The sequence below is a fragment of the Erithacus rubecula genome (genome assembly GCF_903797595.1).
Source record: "Erithacus rubecula genome assembly, chromosome: 5".
In the NCBI taxonomy this organism is placed as follows: Eukaryota; Metazoa; Chordata; class Aves; order Passeriformes; family Muscicapidae; genus Erithacus; species Erithacus rubecula.
In genome coordinates this window covers 65,012,117-65,033,040 of record NC_136687.1, presented here as the reverse complement: position 1 = coordinate 65,033,040, position 20,924 = coordinate 65,012,117, and the positions used below count along the sequence as shown (strand labels likewise).

At 37.6% G+C, this 20,924-nt stretch overlaps 1 protein-coding gene across 10 annotated transcripts in view; it reads right to left on the bottom strand.

The window, feature by feature from the left end:
* Positions 1 to 5,379: 5,379 nt before the first annotated feature.
* Positions 5,380 to 20,924, bottom strand: part of PDE5A (phosphodiesterase 5A) — a 101,962-nt gene continuing 86,417 nt past the window's right edge. For all 10 annotated transcript variants that reach the window (XM_079307133.1, XM_079307134.1, XM_079307131.1 and 7 more), the window contains 10 exons: positions 18,566 to 18,712; positions 16,952 to 17,077; positions 15,647 to 15,741; positions 12,714 to 12,801; positions 11,486 to 11,586; positions 11,314 to 11,391; positions 10,894 to 10,957; positions 10,600 to 10,674; positions 10,084 to 10,167; positions 5,380 to 8,756 (listed from right to left, as the gene is read on the bottom strand). In XM_079307133.1, the coding sequence (XP_079163259.1) occupies positions 8,622 to 8,756; positions 10,084 to 10,167; positions 10,600 to 10,674; positions 10,894 to 10,957; positions 11,314 to 11,391; positions 11,486 to 11,586; positions 12,714 to 12,801; positions 15,647 to 15,741; positions 16,952 to 17,077; positions 18,566 to 18,712 (993 nt within the window). In that variant the 3' untranslated portion in view covers positions 5,380 to 8,621. The remainder of the gene's footprint in view (positions 8,757 to 10,083; positions 10,168 to 10,599; positions 10,675 to 10,893; positions 10,958 to 11,313; positions 11,392 to 11,485; positions 11,587 to 12,713; positions 12,802 to 15,646; positions 15,742 to 16,951; positions 17,078 to 18,565; positions 18,713 to 20,924) is intronic.

The window sequence follows — 20,924 nt, the reverse complement described above, 5'->3', positions numbered from 1 at the left end:
TTTTTCCTTCTTCTGTCCCCCTTGTGTGGTTTTCAGAACTATACCTTTTTCTTTGATGGTGCATTGAAATCTTGTTTTCTAATATTGCTGTTTTCATGACAGTTTTGAAAGCTAAGGGTGTGTTCTTGGCTTTGTGGCTTTCTTCAATGTGCCAGCTTCAGAACATTGAAAGTGGAAAAGCTTACTAACCAAATTTGAAGTTTGATCTTTAGATAAGGTGGATGGCAATAAATTATTAACTTATATGGTTATGCCAACCTCATCCTGCCAATCTATGATCATCCTATCAAGGTACATTGTGATGACAATTGCCAGAGAAGTTCCAAAGATCAGGGTGACAAAAAGGCTTTTGCAATGGATTGTGTTCGTCTCTCCTGTTTATTGTTTTGGCTTGTATTCAAGTTGTCCTGACTAAAATTAGCTAGGACAGTGGAACTGTTGGGTTGGTTAAGGCTTGGTGCCAGCATAAAGGTAATATACTAATGAAAATATTGATTTATATAGTAAGAGATTAATTCCTGATAAAACCATCTAGATTGATTGTGCAGTATTTATGAGTGTTTTGTACTGAATGATTCTTTATTATGTCTTGGCATGGGTAAGATGGATCCCTTACTGGGAAGTTTCACTAAGCATTTGAATCACAATACTAATTTTTATATCAATGTGGCAAATAGTTCTATGCCAGTAAAGCCAACTTAAGCATAACAATAGGTGACCTAGCAACCAGGAGCTTGATGGAGCCTAACTAATGCCACATCTTGGATAAATAATTTCAAAGTACATATTGCAGTAGGGTGTTGCATTGCAGCAGGATTAGGTCTGCTTGAGCTAGTGTTGTCCTACCCCAGCTGCCTGTTTGCTGAATTTCTGCTTTATTTTGGTTCGAGAAGAATCTCCTGGATGCTGCTTATGGGAAATCTGTTCAGCAAGAGAATTCAGCATTTGAGGATTACCTAGAAGTTTCCAGTGAGTATAGATCCATTTGTGTGATTAGTTAATAATGGGCTGTGGGTTTAAAACTTGCTCTTAACTCTCTGTATGCACTGCTTTTTAATTCCTGTGTATTGGCTCTGATCCATAAAGTGCTGTATTTTTGGGAGTGTTTTATTGAAGAGAACTGAAGTGTAGGAGTTAGTAAGATCCAGGTTGAAAAAATCTGGAAGCAAAATTTAGAATTAAAAAAGTAACAATCCTGGTCTTTCTTTTATCAGTTACTGCCTGTTAAAGTGAATCCTAGGACTACCTAGAGTAATGGAATCTGGCCTTGTTTCAAGGAAAAAGGGTGACAGGAAAGAATTGCCAATAAAAACAAGTGTGCTTTTCCAGAAAAGGCTAGAAGAACCTCTGGGTATTAGTGCCACACAGAGTGATGTGCCAGTTGCCCCATGGGGCTTTGTGTCAGGCTTGTCTAGGGTATTTCAATTTATATCTGAAGATTCCTGTATTCCCTAATTTCTGTCTGTTTAGAATTGAAATGTGATCGTGGGATGGGGTCAAGTTATAGTCCAGTGAACTAAGAATATACAGTATTGAAAGTCTGCATCACTCATTTCAATTTCTCCAAAATCTGAACTGCACTTTGAGCTCATTTCAACATAACTTTTTTCCTTACTGTGAACTTTTTCTCTTGCTTATAATATAGCTCCAAACCCCACAAAAGGTTATTGTGTTTGTCTGGATTGGTGGCTTGAATCTAATTTCATCTGTAAAATAATGAGCTTCTGAGTTCTTCTGAGTGCAGCATTATAGCAAGAGAGCACCCTGTATGGTTAAGATATTTAAATATTTGTATTTGCAAAAGGAAAAGATGGTTTCAGATTAAAATTCTTTTTTCTTAGTTTGAACATCATGTGTCTGGTGTAAAAGCAGAACCGACACCCAGGTTCTAGTGCTCTTTCCAGCTCAGATATGGACTTTGCATGTGACCTTGATCAAATTAACCCCTCTACTTATCTGTGAAATGGACTTTCCTTTCATTAAGAAGGTCTATATATCATAAAATTAATTGCCAGTGACTTCACTAACTACTGCAATAAAAGGATTCTGGTGCTTGTATGCAAATGTTGCACGTGTAAACTAATGCTGTGATTTAACTGTGGATTTACTCCTAGAATTTGATGGTGTTACATGAGAGAAATCTGTGTAAACTGTAGATTTTTTCAGCCATTTTGCAGCTGTCTTGAATTTGGGGTATTTTTCAACTGAAGGGGTTATGAAGTGTGTGCTAAGAAATGCCACTGTTCTAAAACTCAGTGACAGTCAGATTCCACATCTGTCCCTAAAGCTTACTGTTGGAACAAACTCACTCATGTGAGTTTTTTCCTAAAAGTCTTAAAGGGTGAGGTTTCATGGGAATGTGAAATGGAATAGCTGTCACCACTGCTGCTAAAAATGTGGCTGGAGGAAAGAGCTTTTGCTTTCTCCATTTGTTAACGAGGCATCAGAGCTGTACAAGAAGAGAAAGACCTCGTGTAGTGTTCATTCACCTCTTCAATAAAAATGCCCTTGCTCAAGGTTGTGTTCTTTCCAGGGCTGGGTGAGAGATGGATCCCAGAACTCCTGCTGCAAACACTGCCACTTCTCAGAAGGGCATTCAAGCCTGCAGCAGGCCAGAAAAGCTGAGATGGTGGAAGGGTAGTCCCAGCAGCAAAGGGTGACCCGATGTTTGCAGATATGCACGGGCAGCTGTGCAGTTGCACTCATAAACTGCAGTTGGTTTGAGCAAACAGTGCTTGTGTTTTGTGCTGAGCTAAATCTGGCCCTTCATAACTTCTTGAATGAGCCTGCTGTTTGTCAGGGTGTACATACTTTTTGGTTTTGCCTAGAGCTAAAAAAAGTCCAGCCAGAAGTGTTGCTGTGAAGGACCTAATAGGCAAAGAACAGAAATTGCCAAGAAGCCCACTTGTCCAGAATTACTTCTAGGATCAGCAGTTTAAGCAAGATGAGACTTTAGTTGTCAAAAATAATTTTTGTCAGTTTTGGTTGAAGTCACTGGACTGAATATTTCTATGTCTTTTGCAATTGATATCCCCTCAGGAACTGATATGTGGGGGCAGAGAATGAGGATACATCTGTGTAGCTCTTGTATTTGCTGGTTCTGCTTTCTGTCAGAAATAAACTGGTAGCTCTTCTGACAGCTCTCAGGAGGTGCAGCTCCAGTGCTCTCTAGTGGTCAGTGGCACTGAATTATGTTTTGTGGTTTTGAAACAAGAACTACTTTACTGCTGGCTAAACTCAGTAGTATTCAGAAATATCTTGATATTAACAGATGTTTTTCTCTTCAGGATTTCTAGGACCTGGAGAAGTTACTATGAAATACAAATTTACAGAAGCAATAGTTTGAATCAGGCATTGAAAATTACACCTCAATAATATTAATTATAACAAATAGTAAAGTTTGACATCATTCTTTTTATTTTAAAAAGCATGAGAACAGTACAAAGAACAAGGAACTAAGTAATAAGCAGCAGACTGACCACAGAAAATAAGCTGACCTTTATGTTCTCTAGCAGCTTTACAATAAGTTGGGGTGATGATTCTCTTGAGTAATGCAACTAGCTTTATTCTAAGAAGTCATGGGACAGAAGCAAGAGAGAACACTTAGCACTCAGAAGATTTTAATACTGCTTAAAGGCAAAACATAATATACAGAGAAACCCCTTAACCTAGTACAAAAATACTGTGCCCAGAAACTATATATTTGTTCAGGTATTTTTAAAAGATAGAAGAATACAAATGGACAAACTCAGTGACTAGTGACTGTGATTAAAGTATTTATTAAACTATAAGAGGAACGTATGTTAAAACTATTTACAGTGCATTTCAAACTACATTCTTTAAGAGACACATGCAGATGTCTGCCATGTGAATACAAAGATGACTCAAATTCCAACTTCAGTTACATCTGTAAGGTACCTTGGGCATCAGTGGGAATAGCTGAACCAGCAAGAGCAGGTGAGGCAGCTGTCACCAAGGGTAAGGGTTTGGTCCGTGTCTGCAGGTAAAAAAAGGTGGATTTGACCCATTCTTTCACTTTCTCTACAGCTCAACCCAGCTCCCCCTGAGGTAAATGGGAATCACAATATCGACTTCAGGTGAGGCCCTGGCATGCCAAGCTCGTGCTGTGGGAGTTAGTGGGAACCAGGAATTACAGAGCATTGTCACATCAATACACATTTACAGACACTGGTACTCAGACACAAGTTCCTTTGTGGAAACAACCTTCCTCCTGTGGAAAAGAAACTTTGCTGTGCAATTTCCATTCACCCCACAATGACCAAGATAAAATATCCTGCTGTCACAATTTGCTGCATTTAGCAAGTGTTGCTAATTGCCAGACGGGTTCTGTGGTGTTTCTTCTTCCTATCAAAGTCCAAACCAAAAAACTAAGCCCTCATTATTTATCATACTCTAGCCAAACTCATTCTGCTATTCAAGCATGTGCTTTAAATTAATGCAAACTCCTGAAAAAGTGCAGCAGGGAACTGGGAAATAAAGGTGAAACCTTGTGGAATGTAAACTGCATGTAATCTGACATGAAGAAAAAAACCTGCAGCATCACAGAGATAAGACTGTGTACAAATACTATTATATAAATTTGCTTGAAATATGAGGTCTTTATAAAACCTTTAAAAACATGTGAATTTATCATGAGTGAGGCAATTTCTTTCTATAAAATGTCTTTGTTATGTTCTTATGCATAACTGGAAGGGACAGCAGCTGGATCACTCCTCTAATTTTAAGGACCTAGATCTGATTCTTCATAATTTTTCTGTATAATGGATTGGAAAATCAGTTATCTGGTAACTTTGACAAACCTTAATATGAATCAGGTAAGTGTCCTGAATTTGTCAGTTCATGCCACTGCCAGGTAAAATGTACTACACTGGAATTCAGAAGATGCATGCAATTGTCAGGGGGTGATGCACATAAACAGGCTTTGCTTCTTCTGAGGAAAAATCAGCTGATCATCAGTGAAATTAATTGTTTCCTTTTATCAGTGGCTCACTTTTACATATGCTCTGTGAAGATATGAGTAATCTACATTTAATTATAAACTGCTTCTAATTAAAAATTAAAGCAATCTCCAAAATCAGCATTACATTATTTCCCCCCACTTTCATTAACTGTGTGAGATAATAGAAAACTTAGGCCTTCTACAGCTAATATTGCATGTGTGGCTAATTTCTTGGAAAACAAATGATAGCTACAGCCCAAGAGCCTCATTGTTCTTTGGAATTAGAAGAGGTAGGATTAATCAATAATTTTGTGTATGTTAACATAAGTAACTTTTTTCAGAACAAACCAAGAAATAGAAGTTTACTTTAAGCATTAAACTGTGCTGTGGAGCAAGTTTGAAAGAAAACATGTTTGCAGCTGAGAGCAAGTAGGATACTAACTTAGTTGTATTCACTGAGAGGAGTATTAAGTGGGACAAATTCTTGTACCCAGAGATTTAAATCTCACATGTGACAATAGTTTCAGTGGATTTAAGGCTGAACTGACAAAGTGATGAACTCCATTTCAGCTGGTTACTTGTGTAAGTCACACTGGTTACAGCTAGACAATATAAACTGGGGAGACTGTGTTTGAGAGCTGACTGAGATAATGAGATTCACAGCTCACAATGAAATTAATAAAAGCTGAGTGGCTGTAGTCCAGCAGCTGGCTTTGAAAGTGTTGAATTCTGAGGATGGTGAACTTCAAGCAGCAAACCTGTAGCTAGGCTGGGTTTGGGGGTTTTTCCCCCCATACTGTCCTCTATCTGCATTCTGAAAGGATGGAGCAGTTTCTGCATGTGATTCAAACAAAGCCATGACAGAGAACCAGCACAGTCTGATTTTACCTTCAGGCAGAGTAAAACTCTATGTAAAGGCTTTGAATTGCATGAAATACAATGCAATGCTTTTAAGGTTCTTAAACCAGTAGTTTAAAGGCTTTGGTTTTGTAGAAATATATACAGATACAGGTATGTTATGATATTTAAATGTTTATTTACTAGGAACTGCATTTATATGTATGTTCCAACATTTATGGTGGAAGAGATTCTGTGGGATAAATGTATACAGATATATAATTAAATAAATGCATATACTGTATAATTTTCATGTTCATTTTAAATCAGACTTTAAAAAAATGTAACATCATGCCCTTTTTTCAAGTCAAAGATACGAATCCAGCACTCCACTATAGCATTTATAAATTTAGTTATAATAAAGCTTTGCTGAACATACTATATAGCAAAGAAATACTGGAATATTAATGTCAAAGTTTCATCACTATAGTGTGATATCATCATAATTATCTGCTGTGTTGTTACCATGAGTTAATAGTCTCAACCATAATAGCAAGAACATACCTTTATATACATATATTTTATTCCTATTTATATTAAATATGTATCTCATCAGTTAGCACAATAATTAGATTTCAGTATCTCAAGCATTCAAGGAAAAGACTATACAAGGATGATGCAAATTCTGAAGCAAAGTTTTCTATTTATCAAAAAGTACCTAAAACCTTTTTTGGGGGGGTTTTGTTGAGGGGTCAGGCTGCTGTCACCTGCATACTGTCTATGCATAGAAATACACATATGGAGTACTGCAAAACAGCAGTCCTGGAATTCTTAGTGAGTAAAATCCATCTTTTTTTTTTTAATTTTAAATTTGTTGGGACAAAATAAGGAGAAGTACTTCTTTAGAAAAATGTTTTTAAATTCACAGCTGCAATAATTTATTATTGGTGCTCATTAGAGAAGCTTGAAATAGGACTTAGTGACAAATAATTTAGGGTGGCAGAAATGCTGCTGACTGTCAGAATACCTTGTTCTACATTTAAAAAAAATATCAACTCTCTAACTTAGTGTTATCAAACATTTTGAAACATTTGCTTCATTATTTTCTTAGCTTCTGGCATCATTTATCTAAATGAAGAAATTGATACAAAGGGGGAGTTTTCCCTGTCTTTCTGACCAGCTCTTATGAGTTGAGTTGACAGTGTCCTGGAAAGAAGAATTTATTGCAGTTTCCAACTAGAATTTCCTGGGTTATTGTGATAGAATTAAATTCCCACACTTCAAAGTGCAATGACAAATGTGTTACTTTTGCCAAGTACAATTTTAAGTAAATTTTGATTTTAAGTAAAAAATCATTATTACAGATTAAAAACTAGAACATTTTGTGTGTCTCTGTGCAGCCAAAGTTACATGTGCTGCTAATGCATTTTAGACTGCTGACATTCATCTCCTTATCCTGTCTACCTAAAGAATAGTACTTTCCTTGTATTCCTCTTTGAGATTTGTCCAATATGTATATTTTCTTTAATTGGTTCCCAATTCAAAACCATTTTTATTAATCATTTCATTCAAATAATACACTAATATTTTTTACTAGTGCAAATTAATAGATTTCTTACTTTTCAGAACATTAATGCCTCACATACAAATGGCATATCCCTGTAGCACTCTTGGCTATTTTTGCTTTTGGTATTATTTTCCTATTTCTTCAAGACACTATGATTAATCATTTTCAACTAATGTTGAAGATGATTTTTAAGAGATGTCAACATGAAACTTCCTTCTAAGTGGTCATAGCCATTTCATAGTAACACTGGCCTGAGGAATCAGTCACTGATGGTCACCAGGAGTGTGCTCTTCCTGCATCATTCTGATTCAGCTTTCCACCTCTTGCTCTTGCAGTCATTCTCTTCTGCCTTTCATCCAGTCTGTTGGTTAGATGATGTTAAAATCAACTTCCAAATGAAGTTAAAACCAGCGTTTTTAAAACCAGTTAAAACCAGTGTTGTTCTGTTTCCATTTCTCTGTGTGCTTCTTGCAGCTTTCTGTGGGAGCCATTCTTCCATGGCAGCCTGTCAGTTCTGTTGGGAAGCTTCATCCATCTTCAAGCACCTTCCAGCAGCCACTGATAACTCAGGCACCTCTACCACACAACTCCTGAGACTCCCATTGCCTAGTAATTCACGGGGGTCTTAGAAGTTTCTTCAGCTGGAATAACATATTTGCTAAGACATCCATCTAATATGGAAAAAACCCACCTTACTGGGTGCACAGAGTTTGGGGGTTTTCACCTCAGAGCCCAGTTCTGCTTTCTGAGGGAGGTTAGAAATAATTTATGCTGGAATAGGCTCCCCAGAGTGAGTCCCAGTCTTTCCTCTGAACCTCTGGAAAGAGAACAGGCAAGACTGCTCAATACTTTTATAACATAACAGAGCAAGATGGGAAGAGGGAGAGAAAAGGTGCAAAATGCAGTAGTTTTTCAGATACTGGCCACAACACAATCACTAAACAACTATGTACATCTGTAAAGCAACAGGCTCTCAAGGCACAGTCAGTGCCTGCACCAGTACCTTCTTGTGGGGTGGGGCAGCAAAAAACACCCCTGCAGGACTTTTTCCATCTCAGTCAGATGTAATAAAAGAAACATATTGTCTTCAGGTAATCTTGGCATCTACACGGTCATGCTATATCTTGAAATGTGGAAAAAATAATACAGCAGTGGCAAAACAGAAGCCAAATTCATACAGTGTTTAGCAAAATGCAGAACTCCCCTATTACTGTGTCTGCTATGTGAACTTGAGCTTGTGGTGGTGAAATCAGCATCTCAGTTCCGTTTGCCTTGGTTGCTTTCTCCATTGATCAGGTTCTCCTGCTGCTCAGCCAAGGCTTGCCATTTCTGCCTGTTTTTTTTGCAGCCATCCAGCAAAGGGGAGCAGGCCTCTGACACGTGTGTTAGGGCCTGAAATAAATTGAGAACATGGAAAAAAGATGGCATTCCATTTTTAATTTAAAAACGGAGAATCAAACACATCTCTTGTATTTTTTTAGATGTCTGAACTTAGGGGAAGTCTTGTTGATCATTCATTGCCCTGGTTACCTAACACAAGAGCTAAGTACAATTTGGACTAGGATCACTTGGTGACTGTAGATATAAGCAGCAGTGCATATTTCAGAGTAAATAATTCCAGTTTTCCTAGTCTTTTCATAAATTGAAAGGTAATGCTCTCCTCTAAAAGGAAGAAATACATGTTTAGGCCCTAGAACTGTGGGCATTCAAGCCTGCTCAGGTGTTCTGTTAGAGTTCTCTGTTTGTCCAATCTGTACCCTTGCAGAGACACTCAATCTCCTACCTCCTGCTGGAGACAATTTTCTGAGGCTTCAAAGCAAAGGCTGCTTTATTTTCCTGACAGTCTCTACAGCACAGAAGCACTTGATTTTCAGGGACAGCAATTAGTAGCTGCCTTTTTCTATCTCTGTTTCTTTTGAACTGGTGAATGTGCATTCTTTTTAGAAAAGTTTGTGTCTGAGAGAAAAATCTGAGTAATCATCCTGTTCCTTGCACTGGGAAGTTCTTAAGAATTCGGTTATCTGTTCATCCCCCTCCTTTTTCTCACCTAGGTTTCTGTAAAATACTTGCTGCAGTTCAAATAACAAGACTTTCACTCTGATGCTGTACTGGTTTAAAAAAACCCCAGAAATCATTATGTTGTGTTTCACACTATATTTGACCCAGCAGATTCTGATACATTTTGTGACCAGGACAAAAAAGCATTTCAGTGAATTATTTCATGCAATGCTTTGGTGTGTGATGAAAGAGAAGAAGAATGGAATAGGAAGTATTAGAATTGGGTCAATTTCCTATACATAGCATATCACATCACCTTTGCTATGACATATTCTGAATTCTTTAAAACTTTTAAGCATTTTCTGTCAATGCAAACCTGGATACCATTCTTTCCCTAGAGGTCAAAGCATTAGTTTTGTTTCTTTCCCTGATAATCCGGGATATAGCCCAGGAACTTAACACCAACTGCAGAGAGCACAGCATTTTAACTAGGTTTTAAAAAATTTTGAAAAAATATATTAATCAGACAAATACACAACTAATTATAAATACTAAAATAACAATTTCTTCAACAGAATAATGAATGATATGTAATATGAAATAAATATTTTCTAACTTAGGGGCTAGTTTCTAATTTGATTTATATTCTAATTATAAATCTCTGTCTACCAATGAGCAGCTCTGTTTTCAGATATTTGCTGTTCTTCCTTAGTCACCATACCTCATACAGTTGCAAACAAACAGCATCTATGAATCCAACCTGCATGCTGGGAATTTTGTTTTTCTTCTCTCTGTTCATTAGATCCTGCAGATAATAAGTAAACAAGCTCTGTGTTTAAATGCATTAAATAAAAAAACCAACCAAAAGGGAATTAAAAAGCAGCACAGCAAGCTCAGCACAGCAGGGCATCATTACAGGTGTTCCAATGAAGGGAATTGGACTGCATGACTTCCCTCAGGAGACTGGCTTTGGAACCCAAATTACCAGGCAAACTTACTGGGTTTGAATAGCTGAAAATGGGGACCAATTTAGGAATGTATTTCCTAGCCCATTCAGTAACACTGACTTAAAGGAAATAATACTGTCTGTTCTTCTGGATCAGAGATAGTGACACATTATTGGTGTTTTGGAACCACTAGGAAGACAGGGAAGGAGCTGGTCCAGTATTGTGGTCAGTGGGGGAAATTTTAAGTGCTATTTGCAAGACATTTTGCAAGAGGTGATTCTGCCACTTACCGTGGGCTCTATGTTGAGTTCCTTCCGCTCTTTATCTCCTTGATCAAAGAACTCTGTAGCCACAAGCTCAGCAATCTGTAAGAGATTTCACTCATTGAGAGCTCTACAAGTTTGCTTGCTACCTACAAACAAGAGTGGTCCCTATCTCTCATTAGGATATATCATATTAGACCTCCCACACATTGTGAGACTCCAGCTCAGCATTCCACCACTGCCTTTGCAATAAGGACTGGGTAGAGGAAATAAACTTTAATGCAGTTTGCATTTAGGAAATCTTAAAAATTCAACACATACCCGTTGCTGAACTGGCCATGGTTTGGTTATGGCTGATAAGTCACAAGCAGTCATCAGCATTGCTCTGCAGAGCAAACAGAAAAGAGGGATAAATTACTCCATGTGAAATGTATGTAGCCACCAAGTCGAGTGACTAGTGAAATAGAACATTAAATTTCAGGGAATGTCCAAGTCAGAAAAACAAGTGAAATTAAAGCAAAGTTATAAATGTAACTCTCTTTGTGTAACAAAGTTTCTTATACAGGTTGCACATGTAGTAGTTCACACTCGGGGAGTTCAGTGACCTGTGTGACAATGCCAGCTTATACCGGCCAGAGCACAGACAGCTGCTGGGTTTAAAGAAGTTCACAGCAACACAGCGTGGGAAACTGGGTACCCAGTAATATTAACTGACTTCTTGATTATTCTGCTTTTACTTACAAGAATAGCTCCTTTTGTGAGGGATCTTCCCAATTAAACTGCTTCTTCCTTAGAAGTTCAAAAAATTCTCCTCTCCTCCTTTAAAAGAAGTTAAAACAAAAGATTTTGCAGGATGCTGAGATGATGCTAATATCCAGCAATGATTATCCAGCCAAAGTTTCCTCTGACTTACTTGATGTATAGTGCCAGGTCCGTGGCAAGAATGGCTTGTTTTATCATTTTCAGTGTAGCCTTGTATTCTTCAATGGAAAGGTTGCTGAGAATCTGATTTCCCTTTACAAAAAAAAAAAAAACAACAAAACAAAAAGCAAAAAACAGTGCTATCAGTAAAATGGGCAACAGCACACCAGTTTGCTAAAGTGTCTCTAAGATACCAAGTTACTTGCTGATATCTGAGGTCTATCTTTTATCCTCCTTCCTCTTGTAGATTCCCTAGTTTAAAAATAAAAATTCCAGTCCTCTTGAGTAATGGCAGACAGCTGAACAGCAGCAACATCATCAGTGACTATTACAAAATGAAACTGCAAGCAGAGCAACATCAAAGCCTTCAAGTCCATTTCATTCATTAAAACTACATCTGTCACTGATTGTATCACAGCTTCTCTTTCCTCTTCTTCCCCTCCCTGAAGCAGAGGAATTAAAACAGATTCCCATACTTACCCGTAAACCTCTAGTAAATGAATGTATTTTCCTTTTATGAAGCAGCATAAAAAGTTATTAAATAAAAATATGAGCTCAGCAGCCCCCTGTTAAACCAAAGCACTATAAAGGTGATGAAATGGAACTCTCCTCAATTGTTTTTCCATATTTGCCTATCTGAATAGGAAAGGACCACTACAATACAGAGAATGCCAGAAGCACCAGAACCTGTGGCACAAAAGGAGCAGTCTTTTGAAAGGATTGTGAATGCTAAATAATTGGTCTTGAGAATTAGTTAATAGCTTCAAACAAGAAGAATGTTTTATTTGCATATTTACTAAACTTAGGTTTGGCTTCACTTTGGAATGTCAACATGAGCAGTGTTTGGTTTGGTCTCATCAGGGCTGCTTTGTGTATGTGTAGGCTGGAATGTTTTTTGGAATGAGAGGAAGGACTGGGGTTTGTTTGGTGGTTTGTAAGAGGTCATGAAAATGGCAGCAAAGCTTTTTGTTTCCTTTGGTCCAAGGAAGCAGGTACTCAGAAGGATGTTAGCAAGGCTTCCCTTATCAGGCAGCACTTGGAAGGCTTTGGTGGCACTCAGCAACAGAACTGTGATTTCCATGTTGCTGCATTTGCTTTCTTTACCCAAAAAGGAAAAAGGAGCACTTAAGAACATATAAGGGTGGGATTCTATCCAGAAGCTAAAAATAGCAAATAAAATAGTTTCCTTCAGCATACACAACATGGAACATGGCACTCACTGGACTATTCAGGATCATAAGGCATTGATCAAAATGATGATGCTCCATGATTGAGTGGCAATACAGCTGAGCCAGTGGATGTTCACTTCTGAGGAGGAAAAGGAGGGAGAAATCAAATTAGACAAACATATTAGTGATCCAGAAATAACTTCCCTTTTAACATCCTCTTGCAGGAATACAGATAAAAAGATAATGCTGTTCATTTGTCAGAGCATTTACAGCTCTGCTTTTCTGCCTTCTCTACCTGTAGAGACCAGTTGCATGCACAAAATAAGAATGTAATACAGGGTTTCATAAGTTGTGAAAGTTCCTGTGTAGGAAGCAAAGGTAACACGAAGAGCTCATTCACAAGCACAGTTTAGGAGACAGTTTTGGTTTCTGTAACATATTCTTAAACATCTGCCTGGCATATTTAGCCAGCTGTGCTGATGAGCTTAGAAGTAATAATGCAAGCCTAATAGGAAATCTACTGAAACCAATGGAAAAATTCCTGCTGACCTCAGTGCAATATGGTGCTGGGTCCAAAATGTTGATAAGAATTTCTTAGTGTTAGTAACTGTACTGGTGTTTCATCACCACTATTGTCACGACCAAACGACTACAATGTTGTTACCTACCCTTTGCCCAGGGTAAAATCCAAAAGGGAAACTGCTTAGAGGCCAACAGTGACACTGATTGTACTACAGGCAGTGGAAAGCAGCAGGAAACCAATTGTGTAGGTACAGAACTTAAAAATACCTTAATGCAAAACCTGAAAGTCTAGAAAATAGAATTTGCTCTTTGAGTAGCTTTAGTCAAAATACAACTGTAGTCCTCTTCCTTCCTTGAGGATTTCCAGTTTCTCCCCATTCCTTGTTGAATAATCCAGTTCTTGGCTTTTGCTGCTCTTATTTTTAACCCCTGGTCCCACACTGCACATGTAATCTCTTCAACTAAATCTGGATTCTTTTGTAAATCTATTTTACTGATGATCCTGGACCTATTACTCTAATTATAATCTGACCTTTAATCATGTCAGTAGCTCTTTTTTAGCATATAATTCGTTGAGGTTTTCTGTATGGTTAAGGACCATTCACAAGACTTAATGACTGCAGGATTGGGTCCCTGTGTGACTGCACAGAGGCTCAAATAAAAGTCATAAGAGGAGACTCTGGGGATTTAAGAAGCACAAAAATGTGGAGAGAAAGATGGAAAGACAAACAAAAAACCCAGAAAGGGAGATTAAAGGATGCAAGGCTCTGAGGAATATGGGCTGGCTGCCCAGCAGCTCCTCTGAGACCACCACAAAAGGGGTGTAGAGCAGATGTACTCATGTGTTTCTGTAAGGAAACAAACCACAGGATGGTGCCAACACATGCTGGGTGAAATTCCCACTGAATTAAATGGGATGCATATTGTGTCTATTAGAGTTCATCCTGACTGGAGAAAGAAATATGTGAGAAATCTCTTCGGTTATCTTCCCAAATACTGCTCCAAACTACAGCTTGCTTAGTACTCACATACCCTGGCTGGGACTGGAAATAAATTCAGGTCCAGCTTCTGTAGTGGCCCTTCTGTCAAGCCCCCACTCCAGGCCAAAGGGCACCCAGCTTTCTGAGCACAGGGGTTTGGTTATGCTGCTTTCTGTGCTTCCTACTTTGCATGTGGGATTGGAGGAAAAAGAAAATGACTCCCCCTGCATAACTACCAAGGCCTTCAAGCAGTTCCCTTTCTGTAACTTCTATGGGCAGGACCATTTCAATTTTTGAAACCCTGCTGCTTAAGAAAAGAAGCGTACACAGAATATCCACTCTCCCTGCTTCAAAGGAAAAAACAAAAGGGATCTGTTCCTAGAAATAAAAACTTTTATATTTAGGTTTAAAAAAAGAAATTCATGGAACTTTCTATTGAGAAAGGAATTAAGCTGTAGCCATCTCAGCTTTACAGCATATATAAACGTTAGATTTTGCTGTCTATGACACTTTCCCAGGACATTTTTGAGAGGAGATGACGCATCTCCAGATGTCTTCCAGGAAATTTATTTTTAAACAAATAAAGCAAAAAATAGCTAACTAGTTCCAATCACTGCAAGGCTACAGTTACTGCTGGAATCCTCTATTACCAAGCTAGAAAAAGGTCACTCTTCTAATGTTGTGGAGTTTGTTTGTTTTTTTTCTTTACCCATCAGTCACTGTTACTCCTAACATATAAAACTGAAATGCAGGAGTTGTGCCTCAGTTTATTTATTTTCTGCCTTTCAGTATTCTGTGCCTTGAACATGCTTTTGCTCCCCTACTATCTTACTTTATCCATAGTAAGAACAGCAGACCACTTCTTCAAAGTTCACTTCAAAACCATTCTTCAGCTCTGTCAGAAGATGATACAAGCACACATTTCTGGGTATCTTTTGCCCATCTCTAGTCAGACTTGGAAACACTGCCCTATCACAAGAATCACATTAAGCCACACTTTAAATCAACTGAAGACTTACATGTTGTTATTTGAAGTGATACCAAACTCATTGGATTGGGCAGACTTGAAACTATTAATACATTTTAAAAAACCCCGTATCTTTAGTTAAAAATTAAAATACGGGGAAAACTTAATACTTGTTCAAATATTTCATTTTGATAACTTTAAACCATAATATTTTGTTCGGTAAAATTATATTTTCAATGTTTTAAATATATTTTGCATTTTTGTATTGTAAAGGCCTTTCTGTAATTCCAGATTGGATTAAAGTTAAAGAGTGCAAACCTACAATCAATGCAAAACAGCCATACATTTTTAATGTGATTTTAACCATGTAACATTGTAAACAACTTAGAATTCTGCAAAAATGTGGCTAAACCAAGAATAAAACAATCTGAGCAGTCAAGTTGTACCTACTGTAGCTCTGTGCTTGTGTTTGTTCACTCACTTGTTTTTGCTTAACTTCTCTCAGACCCACTTACCTTTGTATGTAAGAGTTGTTCACTCCCCTGTGATCCAGATCATGGCTCAGAGTTGCTATCAGCAAAGCCAGAGTTTCTAAGTCAGTCAGTTTGCTCTGTATGCAAAGAGTAATGCCAGCAGTGAGTTGTGGATCTGTTTAGTACAACGTGTTTTATATCTGCTTTCTAAATAATGAAATCTGCTCTTACTACAGTCAAAAGACAACTTAGTTTGAAAATGATTGATTTTATGTTTCTGCTGGGAAGATGCATCTCCCAATGCTTGCTTTTCCCCTCAAACTAGAAAAAAATTGAGTTATGTTCATTGCTGTTCAGACTGCAGAATCTAGGACATGAGAATCAGCAGGGAGTGAATCCAGCATAGTTAAGAATAAACAATTTATGGAAATTGCAGTGGAGACTGTCAGGATTCCAAAAATAGCAGGCAAACTATCAGGATCATCAGAGATTGCTCGACCGCACACAGAACAAAACTACCATGTCCATTCCAGCAGGGAAGGAAGATGGATGTCCTTGCCTTGCTCTCTTTCAGCACCTTTTTTCATTTTCATTAGTGAGATAAAGTTCCTAGAGGAAAGAAATGCCTCTTCCTCACTGGTATTGGGTTTTGGCCTACAAATGGGATTTATTTATGCTCTCAGAAGTGCTTACTCTAAAGCAGTATAAACCAACTAGTAACAACTTCAGAATGAACAGAAACATTCTATTTCCTACATAAATATAAAACCAAAACCTAAAAACGTGTTTTGGAAGAATCTAGAATCAGTATCTTATTTAGAGGATCCTCTAGCCCTAATCACATTGTTGTTTCTTAAATTATTAGGTGTCTTTTTGCATGAAAGGTTGAAAAATTGTTCAAAAGCATTAGAACAAACATTTAAATATTTATTTCTATGCTTTTATGTTCTGTTGTTTATCTAAAGCTGTACTCAGCTCTGCACTTGAAGTTAAAAAATTCCCGTTGAAAAATTTAAGGAAACATCCTGAAAATGGGTCAGCCTTTTCTTCTTCACTTTTTTTGACTTGCTTGTGGCATAAGCATTAACTTTAAAAAAGGACATAGCCATGTACGTGCCTTATTTGAGCTATTCCCATTGAGAACATCCTGGTAACCACTTCCACAGGATTTACATGAAATGGGGAACAAAAAACCACAGCAGCAGCTTCACAAACCAGGCCCTCACAGCCAGAAGTTTTCAGCAGAAGATTCCACTGGCAATACCATGCAATGATGAACATCTTACATGACAATCAGAGCTGTGCATCATTGGAGAATTTGTCTTAATGGAGGAACTGGAAATGTACCTGAATTTTCCCAGATTTCAGAGCAGCAAACATGCACTGTGCTGTGTTGAAGGCGTGTCTCCAATTGTGATAAGCAACGTTCTTCCGATAGTTTTTCTTCACACTTAAAATCCATCTGCAGAGAACCTTTAAGAAACAGCATCACAGAGATGTGTTTTCATGAGAAAAGATTTCTAATATTCTACTCTAATGCTAACCAGATTTCAAGCTTCCTTAATCCCATTTGAAAACTCTCTTATTGAAAAAAGAATCAATTTAACTCAGTTTTAAGTTCAAATATAACACACTTGTAAATAGATGAGAGCATGGCTTACTAGTACAGCTCCTAATTGAGTGTGTAATACTTGTTTATTGCTAATGGCTAAATGTTAATGGCATTGCTGTTAATTCAGAAACTAATTGAGATACCTGAGAGAAAAAAAAATCCTTTTTTATAATGACATATTTGATAGAGAAAATTTGTTTATTATTTAATCCTCTTAAAAGTTGTTTTGAAAATGAACAGGCAGCTTTTTCCTCCTATCAGCTTGTCAAAACCCAAGCAGAATTGGACTTTGGAAAGCAAACAAATGTGACACAAAGATTACTACGTCACAGGGTAGTTTCTTTTTTAATGCAGGAGGAAAGCATGTCCTGGATGTTTTACTCAACAGTATTAGAAATTATGGGTTATAATTTTATATACATAGATATCTACATATATATACACATTCTTTTCCTACTTTGGTTTTTTGTTGTTTTTTTTTGTTTTTTTTTTATTTTTTTGTAAGCAAGTGACAGGTCTGAAGGTCAGGTAGTAATTTGATGTTGGGCCATATTCCCTGAGGTTGTTGACCTTACTACAGATGTAAAGCTAGTACTAGGATATCCAAGAGATCAGATTAGGTAATACAGCACTCTTGGTCCTCGAACTCTTCTAATCTAAATTGGTCTATAAATTCTTGATCCAGAAAATAATTACATGTTTTCTTTAACTAATGTGTTTGCCTATGAAGCCCTATAAATTAATCTTTCATTTTGATACCAATTTTGATGGTTTTGTTGAAAAGGTTATAAAGCTATAATAAAGTAGTTAAAATGGAGGTTTCTGCAAATAGATACTGTGTGCACTGAGCAGAGAGGCTATAGAGATTTTCAGTTTTACCTGTCTTGATCACCTCTCACAGATGTACTGGTAAAAACCTTCAGGGAAATTCCCACAGCCCATCTAAGTTTTCATCTGCTTCAGTCTTTACTATCTCCATAAGCATGAAGTTCCCCCAGTCTCTAATCTATTCCTTTGTAGGCAAAGACTAAGATAATTAGTACCACATACGGACATAGTGAACAGTGTTATTGTCCTCTTTGTAAATTTTTCACTTCCTGAGAAGTTACTATCCTCTTCCTCCTCAATATTCTGTTTTCCAATCCATTAATCATAGACCCTAAAATTATTAATCCTTCAGTAGAGCAAAACTGAGGATAGACCCCAGTTCTTCATATACCTTCCTAGTTTGCTAATTACTTTTTAATACAGATGTCCAATTCTATTTACTGTGGGATCATTTCACTGCTCTAAATTCCTAATAATTAAGCTGTCTCTTTCTGTGGGGCAGTATTTGGGAGCAACCATACCTCGTGTTTCATTTGGAAATTTTGCACCAAGTTGAGGTCTGTGAACATTCGAATTGTGCAGAGTGTTGTTTCAAAGTCTGACAGCTCAAAGTCACTGAAGTAGAAGTCAGTCAGGTTGAGAGTTTGTGCAGATGGCACTACAGCAGCCTGGAGAAGAATGAGAGAGCACAGCTTAGCACTAGGGCAGAGGAAGCAGAACAAATACCCACTTTTTCAATATACTAATTGAAAGAGAGACTAAATTTCCTACACGTGATACTGAAAACTGATGATTGCTTCTCATTTACTTCCCCATGCCTCTCTTGTTTGACACTTCCTTATTACCTTAGATTTAACAAGTACTTGTCCATAGATCAAGAGAATAAGGATTGAATTACCTGGTCAGTCTGGTTATCTAAATCACCCGAGGCAAATTGTAACCAAAAGCATTGATGAAATTGGGAGAATGAGAAAAGAAGGCAGTGGAGTTACATGTTTGTTTTTATGGATGTGCAGACAGCAAAATCTGTAACTGTTGTCATTTTTCTAAAAGTGGCGAGGAAAGAGATGTCAGTAAAACACATTTGCTAACAGAATCCACATTCAGCACGATGGGAGTTAGAACAAGTCCACAGGCAGAGCTTTCTCAGGGCTAGGAACCTGAAAAATTAGAGTTCATCTGTGATCAGTAATCTTTAAAACCCCTGGTCAGTGGTTTTGGTGCATTTTGCATACAACCATAAACCTTCAGTATGAAATTCAAAACTACAAGGTACACAATACACCTCCCCTCCTATATACTTTTATATCTGAGTTTTTAATTGTCAGTAATATCTCCATGTATTACATCCCTTTTGTAGTTATAAAATACAGAGTATTTATATATGTTGCCCTTCAAAATACCAGTGTTGAGGCTATGATAAGTTTCATATTAACTCTTATACTAACAAAAGAAATGCTAAATTTTATACTATAGAACAAAATTTAGTGTCATTTTCTGCAGTAGAAAAAAAGGTGAGGTTTTCAGTGCTTCTACTTTAGAGTTGTTTCACCTCAATATGACTGTGGTCCAAAGAAAATTAGGTAAATCTGAAATGGTGAAGGAAATAAACCTTTGTGTTTATCTTCCTCTCTGTAATTCTAGGGGAAAACATTTCTCCAGTGTGGGCAGCTGTGTTCCAGAAGGCTGAGGAACTGAAAAGGAAGAATTTGTCATGATCTACAATATCAGTACATGTAACATGCAAATCCATAGCATTATGGCTGGCAGCCTCTGTCCCATATCAGTTTGCTGTCCTCTCCCTTGTGTGTCAGGCAGTCATGAAAGATTACAAAAAAGAATATTGATCCAGGGAAAAAAATGCACCATTCTTACACATTTCTTGTGCCAGTAATTTTGTGTCCCTGTTTGGATACATGTGGGATTTCAGCTGTGAGCCCATGAAAGGCCTACATGTTCAGTGGTAAATAATGCAACTGTTCAGCAAAGCTACTGACATAATTCTGAAAAACTGCAACTGCAGACTGGGATTTCACAAGGAAAGGGGCTGGAAGGACACAGAAGGAGCTCAAAAGAACACCTCACACCTCACTTCATTTATAATTTATCTTCCCCTTCCTTGATCTCCTGCCTTTTACAGCCACAACAGTAAGTTTCATTTTAGCTGTAACATAAAAACCCTGCACTCTATAGCAGTTTATAGTGTTGTTTAACCAGATTAGCTATTTCCTTTTTCACTTACTGAAGGCACTAGGACCTTTTGCCTCCTGTTTTACGGCACAAAAGTTCATCACCTATTTAAATTTCAATTTATTGAGCTATGCTTTCTGTAAATATACTGGTAGCAAAAAGAAGGCTATGAAAAACATGGAACCACTGTGTGGCAACTATAAACAGTTTTCTTCTGCTTTGGATGATAAAACACAGGTTGCATACAGTACCCAGGCTCAAAAGAGGTGACTGATGCCATAGGGCAGTTCTGTAGTATGTGGAAATGATGATTAAAGTAAAAAATTTGACTGCAGCCTATTTCATAAGGCAGATAATCAATAGAATAGAATAGTGCCAGTTGGAAGAGTTCTACAACCATCTTGTACACTAACTACTTGATAAGTACCTATTTTCAGAGTATTTAGAAGCAAAAGGTATATCCAGAAAAAAAAAATTTAACTATTTCCACCATCTTTATACAACGAGTGCAAAAAAAACCCCCTAAAATAAAAATGTTATGAGTGCAAATAAAATGGCCTGTGCTTGGGCTCTGGTATCACCTTAGAGAGCAGTGGCTGACACAGGCCTGTGCTAGGAAGCTGTGGGCAGTTCAGCCATGCAGGTGGACACTGGCCCAATTCTGGGTTTGCTGTGGTTCTGTGTCATTGA